General features: G+C 34.0%; 1 protein-coding gene across 1 annotated transcript; it reads left to right on the plus strand.

The window, feature by feature from the left end:
- The first annotated feature begins 2,993 nt into the window (after positions 1 to 2,993).
- Positions 2,994 to 11,870, plus strand: LOC127806996 (uncharacterized). The gene is made up of 13 exons (XM_052344652.1): positions 2,994 to 3,878; positions 4,165 to 4,227; positions 4,819 to 5,259; positions 5,462 to 5,533; positions 5,660 to 5,785; positions 5,894 to 6,106; positions 7,103 to 7,150; positions 8,046 to 8,207; positions 10,173 to 10,334; positions 10,630 to 10,723; positions 10,786 to 10,904; positions 10,980 to 11,024; positions 11,288 to 11,870. The coding sequence occupies exons 1-13, from the start codon at positions 3,537 to 3,539 to the stop codon at positions 11,519 to 11,521; spliced, it is 2,121 nt and encodes a 706-aa protein (XP_052200612.1). The 5' UTR covers positions 2,994 to 3,536; the 3' UTR covers positions 11,522 to 11,870.
- The last annotated feature ends 3,877 nt before the right edge of the window (positions 11,871 to 15,747 follow it).

Here is a 15,747-nt window from a genome sequence, read left to right on the forward strand (position 1 = left end):
ACTCATGAAAACGGCCCAAATTTGCGTACAAAATAACCATTTGGAATTTTTTATTTTCTAAAATAAGAAAATTAAATTAAAATTATTTTTAAAACTAAAAATCTTGACAATGCGCGGACTAACTAATCAAGTTAGCCAAATATCACAACTCCTTATATTGATCACGAAATAAAGAGTAAATAATAGAATATAAATAGACATGAATACACAACTTAATAAAGCATATTATAGATGCAAAAGTATAAATAATGTGCAACATATATACATTTATGACATATCAAAATGGGAAGGGACTCGTTTAGAGTAAGTTGTTGTTCCAATCTTCTTTACTATGAAGGTGTTTGACTTACCAGTTTGAGCATAAGCTATTGAATTAGTTTATAAGTCATGTAACTTATTTTTTTATATGTTTGACAATATTTAAGAGTTTAAATGCTATCAACCTTATAAGCAATTTTAATAGTATTTGGATAAACTTCTCATAACTTTAACTTTTTCAAATAAGTTCTTGAGAACTTTTTTCCTTGACCCAACTTCCATCGTTGCCTCTTCCATGTCTATCGCCATCACCATCGTTCAGCACTGTCCTCCATCTGCTTCTATCGTTATTGCCCTAGCTTATTGCCTCTAACCCATTGTTGTCGCCTCCATCTTTTCATCCATTCACTATATATATATATATATATTTTAATATATGTTGAATTAATATATTTAATATTTTTATTATTAATTAGTATTTTTATAAATTTTATTTGCATTATTCAACAACATATCTATTTTTATATTTTTATCAAATTCTAATAGTTTATCAGCTTTTTCAAATTAAGCAAATAATTATAAAATTGATAGGTTAAAAACACATTTATCTAAATACATTATCAAATTAAATACTACATAATTTGTAATCTTTACACAACTAAAAAAATAAACTACTTTTAAAAATTATTAGCTAAACAACCTTTATGTCAAGCCTCAGCTAGGGTTGGCAATGGTTCGGTTTGGTTTCATTTTTTGCTAAAACCATAACCAAACCAAACTTAAAATACTAAAACCAAAACCAAACCATTAACCCATTAATTTTAAAAATTAAAAACCATAACCAAACCATTCGATTTCGGCTTTAACCATGGTTTTTTTAGTTTAATCCATACCAACAAACTAAATAACATTATGCAAACATATATCTAATTATTAGATGAAAATCCTAACATTAACCCCATGTTTTTGGCTTCAAATTGACTGTGTCTCCTAAATTGCAATAATTTAATTTATTTATAAATCTAAGTGACAAATACAAACACAGCCACAATATATATTAATATTTGATCAAAAAAATTGATGCAAGCGCAGAGGGAGGAAACAAAAAGTTCGACCTTCCTATTCACTACAGTAAGGGGAAAGAAAACCAAAACAGATGAGTAAAGAAAGAAATAGTAAACACAAACATATTCTTAAACATTACAGATTTACATACAAATATAGAATGAAAGTTAGATTTAGATTTAGGCATTTGTGCATCAATCAGACCAAAATAATAAATCAAGTTAGAAACCCTAATTTGTGAGTTGCCGAGAGAAAGAGAGGGGGAGAGACCTTGTTGTTGGCTTACAAAGATAAATTGCATAAGGCAATTCAAGTGTGATGCTCAAAAAACGAAGGTCTACGACTCCCGACTCCCTTGGTCGACGCTTCTTATGTTTCGATTATTGCTCTCAAAACTGTATTTGTATTACAGAGAGAGCGAGATAGGTAGTAAGCAAGAGCGAGGGCAAGCGGTCGAGGGCGAGCAACAGAACGGATCAAGAGAAAAGGGAAGAGAGAGAAGGGTTTGTTGTTGTTTGCAGGATAAGGTAGAGCGAGACCAAGAGAGAGGTAAAGAGCGAGCGTGAGCGAGAGAGAGAGGGGCCGAGAACGAGGGCGAGCGAGAGCAATAAAGGCAAAGAACGAAGGCGAGCGCGAGAAAGAGGGGCTGAGCCCTAGCGAGAGCAAGAAAGAGCCAGCGAGGGAGAGTGAGAGCAAGACTGCAATAGAAAGACAGAGAGCGAGCACGAGCAGACGAGCAAGAGAGAGGAGGCAGAGAGCGAGAGGCAGCGAGGGTAAGAGAGAGCGAGGTCGAGATAGGAAAGAGAAGAGAATGGTTTGCAAGTAGGTTGGGGTGGGGTGAGTTTGCAAGTGGGCTGGGCTAGGATGGGTTTGGGCTGGGTTTAGCAACCGCCCCTCTAATATATAATATATATTTTATATATATTTATATATTCAATTCGGTTTGATTTGGTTTGGTTTGGTTACCCACATAACGGTTCGGTTTCGATTCGGGTTTTGGTTTGGTTTTAGTGAAAACCATATCCATTGAAACAATGTTCGATTTTTCCTCAAACAAAACTATTATCAAGTCAAACGATTTTTAACCGCGTTAACCAGTTTGGTTTCCCACGATTTCGGTTGCAATTGTCATCCCTAGCCTCGGCTAGCTCTTTTCACCTAACACCATAAGTTTTTTATGGAAACCTTTACTATTTCTTAAAGGGTTTTTCTACACTAACCGATTGATTTATCAAAGAGGTTACCAAATCTACCAAAAAGATAGAAATGCCCTCACCTAAATTACAATTTTGCAAACTTTGCAATTACCTTGTTCGCTTGCTCCCTCATTTCTCTTATATTCTCATGGTTGCCAATGCAATCGCTAATTGTCATTGCCTTCGTTTCATTTCGTCGATCACTACTGTATCCTTGACCATCATGAAAATGGGAGATAGCAGACGAGCAAGATAATGGCAGGGTTCACAAATTTATAATTTGGACGATGGTATTTTTATTTTTTTGATGCCTTTCAATAACCTTTTGATAAATTTGTCGGGCAGCGTAGATTAATTATTTCTTAAATTAAGATAACACAATAAACTGACAATAAACACAACATCTCATATATTGATGGATCCATTTTAAAATATTACAACAATAATACATATTCATGACAAACCAATTCGATGCCCATATGGTGCACTACACACAGTGCCTGCTCTAGATATTCCTTACCCTTCTTTCGGCTCGAATTTCGTCGTTGCGATGATCTTGAAAGTTGCCCTCGTTTTCCGGCGTAGCTTTTCTCCCTTAAAAACTGGTCCCTTGCTTTCTCAAGCTTTAATCATCCATCCTAAACCATCTTATCTTAGGGGTGTCCTTAGGATGGATAAAGGGAGATTATAGCTTAAATTTGAAGAAAAAACCAGAAACATTGGGAAAGAATTCAGTCACCGGAAAATTTCTCGTTGTTGCTGCTATTCACTGTTCAAGCCGGCAGATTCATTCTCCTTTTTATTTATTTTTTCTTCACTGTGTTTCTCGGTTTTTCCGGCGAGTTCATTGCGTGTATATATTCATATATTTGGTAAATTACACATTTATCCACTTTTTCTCGTTATTTCCACTTGACTTCCTTTTACTGAACCCATTTTCTTTTCTATCCCATCTCTGTTTACAAAATCCTTATCCCTCTGTGTTACCACTATTACCGCCATACCACTCTCTAAGCCATGGCTGCCACCTCCAAGCTCGTCCCCGTCCATCTCTCGCTCCCAAATCCCAACCCAAAACTCCCATTTTCCATTCCAAAGCCGCCCTCTTTCTCTGCTCCCAAACGCCTCTCCGTCCGATGCGCCAAGAGGTCCCAACGGACTGGAAAGCTGAAGTACCCATCCGAGAAGAAGAAGCTGCTCAACTCCAGACGCCAAACTCAGCTCGATGAAGCCGAGAAATTCCAAGGGCTTTGGCGGCTTTCCAATCTCGGCGTCAGTGTCCATAGAGACCCCGGAAAAGATTTTCTTGGCGTTTCAGAGGCCTTGCTTGAAGAAATCGCCAAAGTTCTTGAATTTCCGGTAATTCTCTGTGTTTGTTTTACAGAAAGCTTTGGAAATGGAAAAGGAAAACTGGGTTTGGATGTTGATTTTTGTTTTGCTTGGTTGGCTTTTTAAGCTACGACCAAATTTTACTATTTGCATGTGGACTTCGGGTTGTTGCTTTCTTTTCTTTTCCTAAGTTCACTGCCAGTCGAACAGACTCTTTGATTTCTGGAATTTGGTTGTATTTTGTGGTATATATTAACCACATTCCTTAAGAGATTTTAAATTTCTTTTATGTAATTCAGTTCTTAAATTGTGCCAGGTTGCTTCTATGCTGCCTCCTGAAGCCTTCTCAATTGTCCGGAAATCTTTTGATTCAAGGAAGGTTAGCCCAATTGGAATATATATAGTTGTTTTATTTGTTTCAATGTTACTAAGGATTTGAGTGTAGGTAGAATAGTAGAAGAAAGGGTAATTTATTGGATACTTTATGAGAAGTATTTTAAATTATGGGTAGATTTTGATCCTTGATTTCTAAGATTCTATTTATTTAAATGCGTGCACATTAGTTTAGCTGCAAAAGGAAGGGTCATTTTTTATAAATTATAATTTATTAGAAATGTTATAAATTATAGGTAGATACATATTCATTCTTCACATCTAAGATTCTAATTGGCTACATTGAAAATCCTGGTCCATTAGGGTTCAAATTTATGTGCTCTTTCATTCTCTTATTTATGGATTTACCTACTTATTTTACTTTTTAGTTGTACGCACAGGTTATGTTCCATACGATGGAGTTCCCAAAATGTTTAAAATGTTTGGCTTCAAAAGAAAATCATTAGATGTCCGCTTTCATTCTGTTAATCATAAAAAGTGCTATTTTTGTTTCCTATACTGCCTTCACAAATAATATAAAGAATTTGGATTCCTTGTTACTCATGGACTAACAATGTGCTTTCCTGACATTTTTCAGCTGCTTAAGGAGCCCAAATTTGTATATATTGTAGACATGGATGTTAGTAAACTTTTGGATCTGGAACCTCGCACTGCAGACTTCATTTCCCGACTGGAACCCAAGGTTGGGTTAATAGAACATATGCCTCATGAGAGACTTTCTGGAGATATAATTAACATTGTTCGTGATTATAGAAGGATGAACAATGGGGCTTTCTCAAGAGAAGCTGGGCATGTTCAATTAAGTGAATCATACAAGTACCCAGCTACTAAAAAGCCAAAAGTAGCAGTTGTGGGTAGTGGGCCATCTGGGTTGTTTGCTTCTCTCGTGCTTGCAGAACTTGGTGCAGATGTTACACTAATAGAAAGAGGTCAAGCAGTTGAAAGGAGGGGGCGTGATATTGGAGCATTGGTAGTTCGGAGAGTTTTACAACTTGAAAGCAATTTTTGCTTTGGGGAGGTTATAACTTGTTCTCTTAATCATTGTTAAAGCCATGACCTAGTTTCTATTGTTTTAGTTATGCAGTCATTTCACATAAAATTGCAAGTTAACTGTAGTCATACATATTACATACATTTAACTACAGACTGTATTGTATATGATAAAGAATGTAGATAGTACCTGGTTAATCTATTGAGGATTAAGGACTTATGTATGGCAGGGTGGTGCAGGTACTTGGAGTGACGGAAAGCTAGTAACTAGAATTGGAAAGAACAGTCACAGTGTTCTTGCTGTGAGTCACTTATTCAACCTATAACTAGCATTTACTTTATGTGTGTTTTGGTGATTGTACAAGCATCGCTTATAGGATCTCTGTTCGCAGCTATTATCCATTAATGAGTTTCACTTAAATTATCAGGTTATGAAGACATTAGTTCATTTTGGTGCTCCAAAGAATATCTTAGTTGATGGAAAGCCTCATTTAGGAACAGATAGATTGGTTCCGCTCTTGCGCAACTTCCGGCAACATTTAAAAGGACTGGGGGTGAGTCATATATTTGAAACAAATCATAGTTTGAAGCCTCTTAAGATAAATTTAGTCTAATACTTGTTTGCTACTTTACTAATTTCTTTCTATCATTGATGTGCCTAGGTTAATATCATGTTTGGAACAAGGGTAGGTGACTTGCTTGTAGAGAGTGGAAATGTGGTAGGAGTGGAAGTTTCTGATTCCAGATCCAACTTAGAGTTTAATAGCAAGAAGCTGGGATGTGATGCAGTTGTGCTTGCAGTTGGTCATTCTGCCCGTGACATATATCAAATGCTTCAATCTCATGATTTGAACCTGGCCCCTAAAGATTTTTCTGTGAGTTTCTATTAATGCAAGATTTTTCTTTCATGCGTTTCTGCTGAAAACTGTATCAAGTTTCCACCACCTCCTTTGTGGCCATCCCTCCTCCACCCCACACCAAAACTCTTTCTCTATACTGTCAGGCCGTGAGCATAGGTTGTTCACAGTTGTTCTTGTATATATCAAGTTTCCACCACCTCCTTTGTGGCCATACCTCCTCCCCCCCACACCAAAACTCTTTCTCTATACTGTCAGGCCGTGAGCATAGGTTGTTCACAGTTGTTCTTGTATATATTTGCTCATGTGGGTTTGTCAACATATAAAGTTGGGATTGCCGGTGGATTTGTATCCATCTAAGTACAATAATTGGATAGCTATGGGTTTATGCATGTAATTGATACCACCTCCTTGATCACCCCATGAGTTGCAGTCTTAGGTACAAGCAGGCTTGGACATGCATGTTCAGGCATTCAACATGAGGAATATTCTTAAAATAGAATTAAATGTCTTAATAAAAATTTTAAAAATAAAAATATGAAGTAAAAGTCATTTTCATAATCTTTGATCGTTAGAGCATTTTTTTTTTTAATTTCATATATATTCAGGTTTTGGTTTTGTTAGTTTCTTTTTTTCTTCCTTCTCTTTTGTGTGGGTATGCCTTTAGACCATACCCTGTGAGAGAGGGAACTAACTTGGCAACTCATCAAGGAAGTTTAATTGGCATACTCTATTGTATTACACTTCCATCACCTCCTACCATTTTGCCCTAAGGAAGGGGAGATGGCTTGTAGAAGTATAGTTCACTAAAGCAACCGTAACTATCATCTCTTTTTGGGTGGGGAATCATTTTGGATGCTTTATTTGACTTTTTTTTTTTCTGTTGCTTTGTTTGTGGGTCACTTGGTCCAGGGGCTAGTGTTACGAAAGTTAATGTTTTTACTGGATATTTGGTAGTTGTTCTTTTCTATCAAAACTTTTTTTCCTTTGGTAACATGTTACATGGCTGAACAGGTTGGTTTGCGGATTGAGCATCCTCAAGACCTAATAAACAGCATACAGGTAGGTTATGCTGTCAGTTCTTACGAAAAATCATACTCCTATAGCATGTTAGTCTTTGTTTACTCTGAAAGGTGGAGTCACTGCTTCACCAATGATGCTCCCCTGTGCAGCTTTACTTCTGAATTGAATATACTTGTAGGCTAATATTGAAGCTAGATTTATTGAGACAAGGAGTTGTCTTCATCCAATTGAAGTACAGATAAGCAGTACTGAAATAATACAAAGCTTTTGTTGTAACATAATTAGTAACTGCTGACAATGTTTTACACTAGCTAGAACTTTTATGAGCTTCCTATACCACTGTTATAGCAGAATTGCTTTCCAACATTTCTAGCCAAGCAGTAGTGACTTGCTTTGCTCCTGGAAGATCAACTGGACAAGTGAACAGATTCTTTCACGTATTCTCAGAAATTTATGAATAGGAAGAAGAAATCAAGAAAATAAGCAGTATCTTTAGCTTCCAAGAGGAGGTTTTGGAATACAAAATTAGTCAATTGTTCTTCTTATTTGTCAAAAGATATGGGCATACATAGAGATGATTGGTGAGCTAGAATCCATGTAGCCAACCCATCTAGTGGGATTAAGGCTTGATATGTTGTTTTTCAGCTTATTTGTCAATGAATATAAAATTGCCTCCAAGTCCAGTCAAGGATTTTTCATTTTTTCGAAGATAATTGTATTGTATTGTGTCTGAGATGTTTAGTCAAGTGCTTAAGATGACATTAATTTTTGAAAACTGTAGTTATTTGTACAGGTTGTCAAATACTTGTGTAGAAATGCACTCTTAATCTGGAATGGACATTTGCTAAGATTCGGAAAAGATTTTTGTCTAATGAATCACTTATTGCTATTTAATGTTTCATGCTGATTCAGTCAAATTTATAAAAATTTGCAGTACTCTGAATTTGCTGATGAAGTCCGCAGTGGACGTGGGAAAGTACCAGTTGCTGATTACAAGGTTGTCAAGTATATTAATGGAAAAGATGTGGATACACCCTTTAATCTGGGAGCTATGAGGCGGAGTTGTTATTCCTTCTGCATGTGTCCTGGTGGGCAGGTTAGGTGCTTGCAACATTCCTGGGAAAAGCGTGTCTATGCTATACTCTAATTTTTTTCTTTCATTTTACTTGCCTCACTGTGTTAGTAATAGTTGTGAGCTTAATGCACCAGAAATGCATGTTGTTGCTAATATATGATCAATTTCACTTGTATAGGTTAGGGCCCTTTTAATTTTGTAACCAGTTTTCATGTTTGTGTTTTGAATATTTTTGTTCCCTTCTTTGTTTTCTGTTAAAAAAATAGAAATTGAACTTTTAATTTGATCGCGTTGTCTATTTTCAAAATTTTGAAGATAAAAACAGAAAATGCTGTTTAAAAAAAACTGTGTAACTATCAAGTGATTATAATATATGTAAATAATCTTTTATATTCTCAAAAATACACTTTCCCTAAAAACATTTCAATAATTATGCTCTTCTTTCAGTCTCCTACTGGTGAACCCACCAAATAGGTGGTTGTTTTTCTTCGTCTCTTTCTTCCTTTCTTTCATTTGTCTTCTTCTACTTCTTTCGTCATCTTCTTCTCCACTGGCAGTGAGGATTCACTGAACCTAGGTCTGGGTTCAGCCAACCTCACTGGCCAGTGCTGGCAGTGAAAAAGAAAGTGGTAAAAAGAAAATGAAGAAGAACAACCATCCATCCAGTGGTTTGCCAGTCAAAATGGAAACAAAATAGAAAAAAGAAGGGGAAAGAAATAAAAAGAATACTGTTTTGATGACTATTGAAGAATGCAAGGAGCTAAAAAAAAGGAGATGAGAAGTAAAGGCCCAATTGTGCTTTGATTATGCAAAAAATGAATAATAAAACCAACAATGATAACAACATCATCATACCAAGCCTTTATCCTATTATGTGGGATCAGCTACATGAATTCTAATTTTCCATTCATTTCTATCTATGTTCTTATCTAAGGTAAGGCCCATATAATTAATATCAAACTTAGGTGTCTCCCACCTGTTCTTTTTTTGTCTTCCTCTACTTCTATATTCCATTCCACCACTCTTCTCATAGGAGCCTCTATTGGTCTTCATATCACAAACCAAACAATCTTAATTGTGTCTTGCCCATCTTTTCTTCAATAAGGGTCACTTTGACATTAATACAAATAATCTCATTTCTAATTTTTTCTTTTATTGTATGACTGCACATCTATCTTAGGATCCTCACCTTCATTAAGCTCATATTTTACAGATGTTGATGCTTTACTACCCAACATTATGTGCCATATAACAAAACTGGTCTTATAACCATCTTATAAAATTTTCTCTTCAATTTTAATGGAATCTTATTATCTCATAAAGCACTAGATGCATTTTTATATTTTAACCATCATGCCTTTATTCTATGGGTAGCATCCTCATTTATGTTCTCGTCTTTTTGGATGATTGATCTAAGAACAAGGAGATGAGAAGTGAAGACCCTTTTTGTCCGTTAATTATGTGAAAAAGTAAAACCAATAAAGGAAACCGGAAGAAGTCGTCAGAGAAGGAGATGGGAAGTGGGGCTGTCCTTTGCTTTAGTTGTGTGAAAACCAAAAATGAAACAGAAAAAACACCTAACAAAAAAAAATGAAACAGAAAAAACACTGAAACAATAAACATGAAAGAATGGTGTTTCGTGTTTTTCCACACAGAGAGAACTAGAAACAAAAACACAATAGTAGAAAACTGGAAACAATAGCAAAATCAAAAAGGGCCTTTCCTTTTGCTCTAGAATTGCATGTTTTGGCTAATATAGATCTTTTAGAGTTGGGCTTATTTTCCTCTGTCAATTACTTAACTGAAGGAATAGTAAGCACCAGCATATATAGGCTATAGATTAAAATTTACTTTTTGTGTTTCAATATCAAGCATTATTTCTTTCTAGAAGTATCATGACATATATTTTTTGGTGGACTGATATGCTAGAAGTCATAATCCCAGAGATCAAGTGGATGAGTTCACTGAAGAAGACACTTTTTGCAGGTTGTTCTTACTAGTACAGATCCATCAGAACTATGTATCAACGGCATGTCATTCTCTCGACGAGCATCTAAGTGGGCAAATGCAGCAATAGTTGTTACTGTATCATCCAAGGATTTTGATGCTCTAAATTTCCATGGACCACTGGCAGGAGTTGAGTTCCAGGTAGCTCTGCTTTCTCCATTCATGTTTATGTTTGTTTCAAGCTTTTTTTTTTTTTTTCTTCTTCTTTTCTTACAAATGGCAAGGTAAAATGTTAAATGAGAATATGTCCATCTAATCATGAAGGCACAATTTCCCTCATGGCATTTCATCCCATGTAGTAAATCCACTTTAACATTTTCTTTTGGCTAGCAGTTCTGCAATATGCTGTTTGCATTATGCAATGTACTATTTCATGAACAGTTGTTTGTTTAAATTATTTTTTACTATATGAAGGCTACTTTTTTACATTCATCAGAGGGAATTTGAGCGAAGAGCAGCAACCATGGGAGGGGGCAACTTTGTGGTGCCTGTACAAACAGTTACTGATTTTCTTGAGAACAAATTGTCAGGTAAAATATTTCTTTATTTCATTGCTTCTTAATGCTTATCTAAGTTGAATAATCTTGCGTAGGAGCATCTGTTCCACCATCAAGTTATCGATTGGGTGTGAAGGCAGCCAAACTCCATGAATTGTTCCCCAGCTATATAACGGAAGCTTTGCAAAATTCAATCTCAATGTTTGACAGAGAGGTTTGTTTTCTTTCCTCCCCATGCTAAATGCTCAGAATTGTTGATTTTATGTATTTATCTTCTTCCAATTTCCAGTTGCCAGGATTTATCTCCAGCACTGCTCTTCTTCATGGAGTGGAGGTAATCTTATTTTTTGGTTGTCTTATGTGATTTTCCTTGGCTGGATCTTTTTTGTTGTTTTATATTTTAGTTTCTTATTTTTGTGCCTTGTTCAATTTCAGAAAGTGGCATTTGACTGACTAATAATTCTACAGCAGATGTTCCTTGAAACTTTGATTTTATTTTGCTCCATTTCAAGTTGGTAAAGCATACCAATGATAAACCAATAGCAACAAATTATAATTTTGATCTAGCAGATACGATTGAACTTTTTCTTTCTCCAGACAAGAACCAGTTCTCCCATCCAGATTCCACGCAACCCTGACACATACGAAAGCACATCACTGAAAGGACTCTATCCGGTTGGAGAAGGAGCTGGTTATGCAGGCGGGATTGTTAGTGCAGCTGTGGATGGCATGTATGCTGGTTTTTCTCTGGCAAAAAGCCTAAATCTGTACCAAGGAAGCGTAGAATCGGTTCTGGGCAAGGCTCAAAATGCTGGTCTCGCGAATTATTGAAACCTATTTAAATTTTTCATCTAGCATTCCAGCTACGGCAGCATGAATGTGAAGAAGCAAATTAGATCTAAACTGCTGTCTCTGAAGAATCAAAGAAGACATCTAGTTGGGCTCTGATGTTCTGATCTTTCGATTCTTCTCTTTTCCTGTCTGGAGAATCAAAGAAATGTATTCAGCTCTCTCATTGACTCTTTTATTTTCCACTTTTCCTTTCCTGAGTTGTTTTTGTTTTCAGTTCATCACTCTGTAAATGAATAGTGTAAATGGAACATATTATCTGTAACATGGGAAGCCATGGAAGAATCTTCATCTTCCATATCAAATTGCCTATTTTATCTTGATACCTTCTCTGTACCTAAAGTTGCTTCAAAATAGTTGTTTCCATGAGATAAGACCTCAAGATTGAAAGCAGTCTAATGCTTGCTGCAACAAGCATAGGACAAAAGCAGCATTTTGGTACAAAGTACAACATTGTTTCACGAGAACAAGAAGATGAGTTTTCTTGTCGTTTTGATACTACTTCAACTGGGATGGAAACAAATTTTATGAAGTGTCATGGATGCACATGAATCCCCCTATAAAATAGGATGTGTGTTATGGGTCACATTTATGGTGGAAGATAGAATATAACGTATGTAACATTATTCAAAAATACAAGTTAAAAGGTGATTTATGGGCTTATGGGATTAAATAATATATTTAAGACATTCTTAGTAGACTATCAATATAAGATTTGATTATAACGAACTTTACTTCTTTTAATCTCTAACACCCATGAGGGTAGAATTTTCATATCTCAATTTAACCCAAGTTAAATTAGAATACATTTCTAGCACGTACATATACAATAGGAAGTTTGGATTGGTTCTAGACTAATTAATATAATACGGGTCTTCACTAAAAAATACTTGCTAAAAGTGACTAATGGGTATATAAAACAAAATAATGTATCTAAAACTTTCTTCGCAAACTATTAAAATGAAATTAGGTTGTAATATATATCAGGGCCGGCCCTAAGAAGTTAGGGGTCTTAAGTAAAATTTTATATGAACCCTAACATCTTAGGTCCCTAATATTATTTAATATTATATATATATATAAAATATGAAATGAGCCCTTGTAAATGCTTACAAATCACCTAGGTCCATGCCAACAAGGCCAGGACCAGTCTTGGTGGGGGCCCAAGGCAATTGCCCTGATTGCCTACCCTTAGAATCGGCCCTAATATATATATAAAATGAACGGTAAGTTACGATTAACAATAATTACTTTTAATATAGTAATTTTTATGTATCAAAACATGATTCAAGTAAGTTAGTCTCCAACTATTGTTGTAAGCTCTATTGGAGACTAAAATTAATGTGAATTCAAGCTAGCTTGGGAATTGATTTGACAAAGATGTTAGAGTCACATGTGAAGTCTTCAATGAGTTTTATTTAATAACAATTACTTTTAAAAATTGGGACAAGACCCTGACACACTATTCTACTATACAAATTAAATATACTAACTTGGTATAATTAAAGAAAAAGTGAAAAGCACAGTCCGTCATAAAAAAAAACATATGTTAGTCTAAGCTAAGGAATTAATATACAATTATTTGCTTTAAACAACATTTTATCATCATTATTATTATTATAAGGCAACACTCGAAGGACTATATTACATGTACGCACAAAACTAATTAGACTAAATGATGGGCTCTCATGTGCAAGAACATAAGGTAGCTAACACAATCATGCGCATGAAATCAATGGCATATGGCATGCCCCATGCATGCCCAATTGCAGCCCCAACATATGCTTCATCATGACTCGAAAACATTTTCAATTTGTGCTAAAAGGACACTCTAGGATGTCCCTCAAGATGGCTCGATACATGCCATGATGTTCCAAAATCACAAATGGCCATGTGGCTGTGGCCTATTGATTCTTTTTGATGGAAAATTCAAATCTAGAATCTCGTTGGCCTTTTGGCATTATGTTGTATTCTCGCCGCTTGGAGGTCAGATCTAAATGGCATTGGATGCCATTTAGGCCACGAGCCCAGGGCATGGGAAGAAAATAAATCAATTGCTTTTATTATAAATAAACTTCCTGTTTTTCACCCAAAATTATGAAAAATCTAGAAATAGTGGAATGGGTTATTTTTGTAGACCTGAGTAATTATTTTTCTATTATATTGGCCTTGCAAAACTCTTATACCGATTAGGATAATGTTTGTTAATCAATATATAAATCAAAAAATACAAGATACGAAAAGTATTATAGAGTTTTGTCATTTCTAATGTGTTTATTAAATTTATCTGACGATTCTTGAAAAAAAAGTCACGCAACTTCTTATTTGACATTTTCTAAATATGTTTTTCTCTCCTTCGCTCCAAATAAACATGTTTTGGACTTCACAGATAAAAAAAAATGAGACATGTTTTATAGTGTATTTTAAAAAATTTAACAAATAGTTTAATAAAAATATTAAAATACTTTATAGTCTTATCTTGACTATTTTATATTTTAATTTAAAAATTATTTTAATTTTATCTTAATACAAGTTTATTTTATTCATTTTAACGAGTGATATTTAGGTAAAAAATGAACTTAAATGGTTGATGAGGTTAAGTGAATTGGAGTGCCTTTTACATAATATTTAGTTGGGCATTAATACCCAACAGAAAAAGAAAAGACAATTTAGCAACTCCATGTGTAGGGATGATAGATTCATTGTTCCCAAAAGAACACTATATCTTAGAAGGAGAGAGAAATAGATAGATTGGCCATAGATAGGCATTGTGGAAAGTTTTAAAGTATGAGACTCTTAATTTGTTTTTCTTTTTAAGAAAATGTGGAAATTTGGTTGATGGTATTATTATTAAATAATTTAAAAGAAGTAGATGACGAAGAAGAAAGGAAAGTGTGGCCCCAAGGTATAGCTCTACTGGCAAAGGAAGAATCTCTTGGGGTGATGCTCTTTAGACCCCAAGTTTTGTGTTCGAGTTCTAGTCAGGAAGAAGTTCAACAATCAGAGCAATCTTAAAAGTTAAAAATTGCTTGTCGCCCTCACATTTGTAGTGGGGTTAGGGATTAAACTAACCGTTGAGTTTTCTGATTTATATCTCCTATTAATATCGTAGGGTCGAATAGCGGGGTGTTCGTGATGGTGGGTTAATAAAAAAAATATATTAAAAAAAAAGAATTTATAAGATTAAGAAAAAAGTACATTTTATTAGTATCATATATTGTTAGAATTTTACATGGAAATATCTTATTTGAAAATATTATTTTGTACACTTAATTTTGGTATATGTAGTGATATTTGTCTATTAATTTATTATACTATATGTTATATCAATATAAATATATAATATATTAATACAGAATATCACATCAAGTGTCAAATTTAAGTGTTTAATTGGTATTTCTGTACCTATTAGTGATTTTTTCAGACCTCATTGCTACCAGGATCATATTTAATTAGTTAGCTAGACAAATTAGAGGTTAAGAGAATAGAAATAGAAATAAAATTCTATTTTGTTCGGTTGTTATGAATGAATAGAATGATTCATTTTCTCAAATTGGCTTTCTATCACAAGATGGATGGAAAGACTTCTCATTTTTTTGGAATGGTTGTTATAATTACAATTTTATCCATAGTTTTTTTTTTCAAATTACATATTACTACATATATAAGTCAGTCATTGCCCACCACTTGTCACAAATTCTTGTTATATTAGTTGAAATTTATTCGTGTATATTTGATATTCAACCAATTTTTATTAATTACATGTCATTATATAAAATTATATTTATTTTTTTAGCTATTAAACATGTAAAAAACTACATTTTGAATTAATATTTGCTATTTTTTAAATGTTAGTTGAATATTATTTATGTACTTGTCATTAAATAATTTTTTTATAATTAAATAAAAAATATTTTTATTCCATTTTTATCCAAAAAGGGAAAATAATTTTTTAACATATATTGAATAATTATATTTTTTTAAATTAAATATTATTTTTATAATGTGAAAGAACATACTTGTTAATTGATTATTTTTATCATTTTATCTCATCAAATCAAGTCCTACCAAACATAACAATAAAATATAGTAAATATTCAATTCCTATGCATACTAAACATAATGATAAAATAAAATAATTATTTTATTTTTCAATTTAAGTTAATTGTTATTAAATTATCTTTGTGATAATCACAAACAAAATTAGC

The sequence above is a fragment of the Diospyros lotus genome, chromosome 7, assembly GCF_014633365.1.
Source record: "Diospyros lotus cultivar Yz01 chromosome 7, ASM1463336v1, whole genome shotgun sequence".
Classification (NCBI taxonomy): domain Eukaryota; kingdom Viridiplantae; phylum Streptophyta; class Magnoliopsida; order Ericales; family Ebenaceae; genus Diospyros; species Diospyros lotus.

Coding starts and splice junctions, on each gene's coding strand:
- LOC127806996 (XM_052344652.1), top strand. CDS start 3,537: ATGGCTGCCACCTCCAAGCTCGTCCCCGTCCATCTCTCGCTCCCAAAT. Junction 5,534..5,659: donor ACAGTCACAGTGTTCTTGCT/GTGAGTCACTTA, acceptor TTAAATTATCAG/GTTATGAAGACATTAGTTCA. Junction 11,025..11,287: donor CTCTTCTTCATGGAGTGGAG/GTAATCTTATTT, acceptor TTCTTTCTCCAG/ACAAGAACCAGTTCTCCCAT.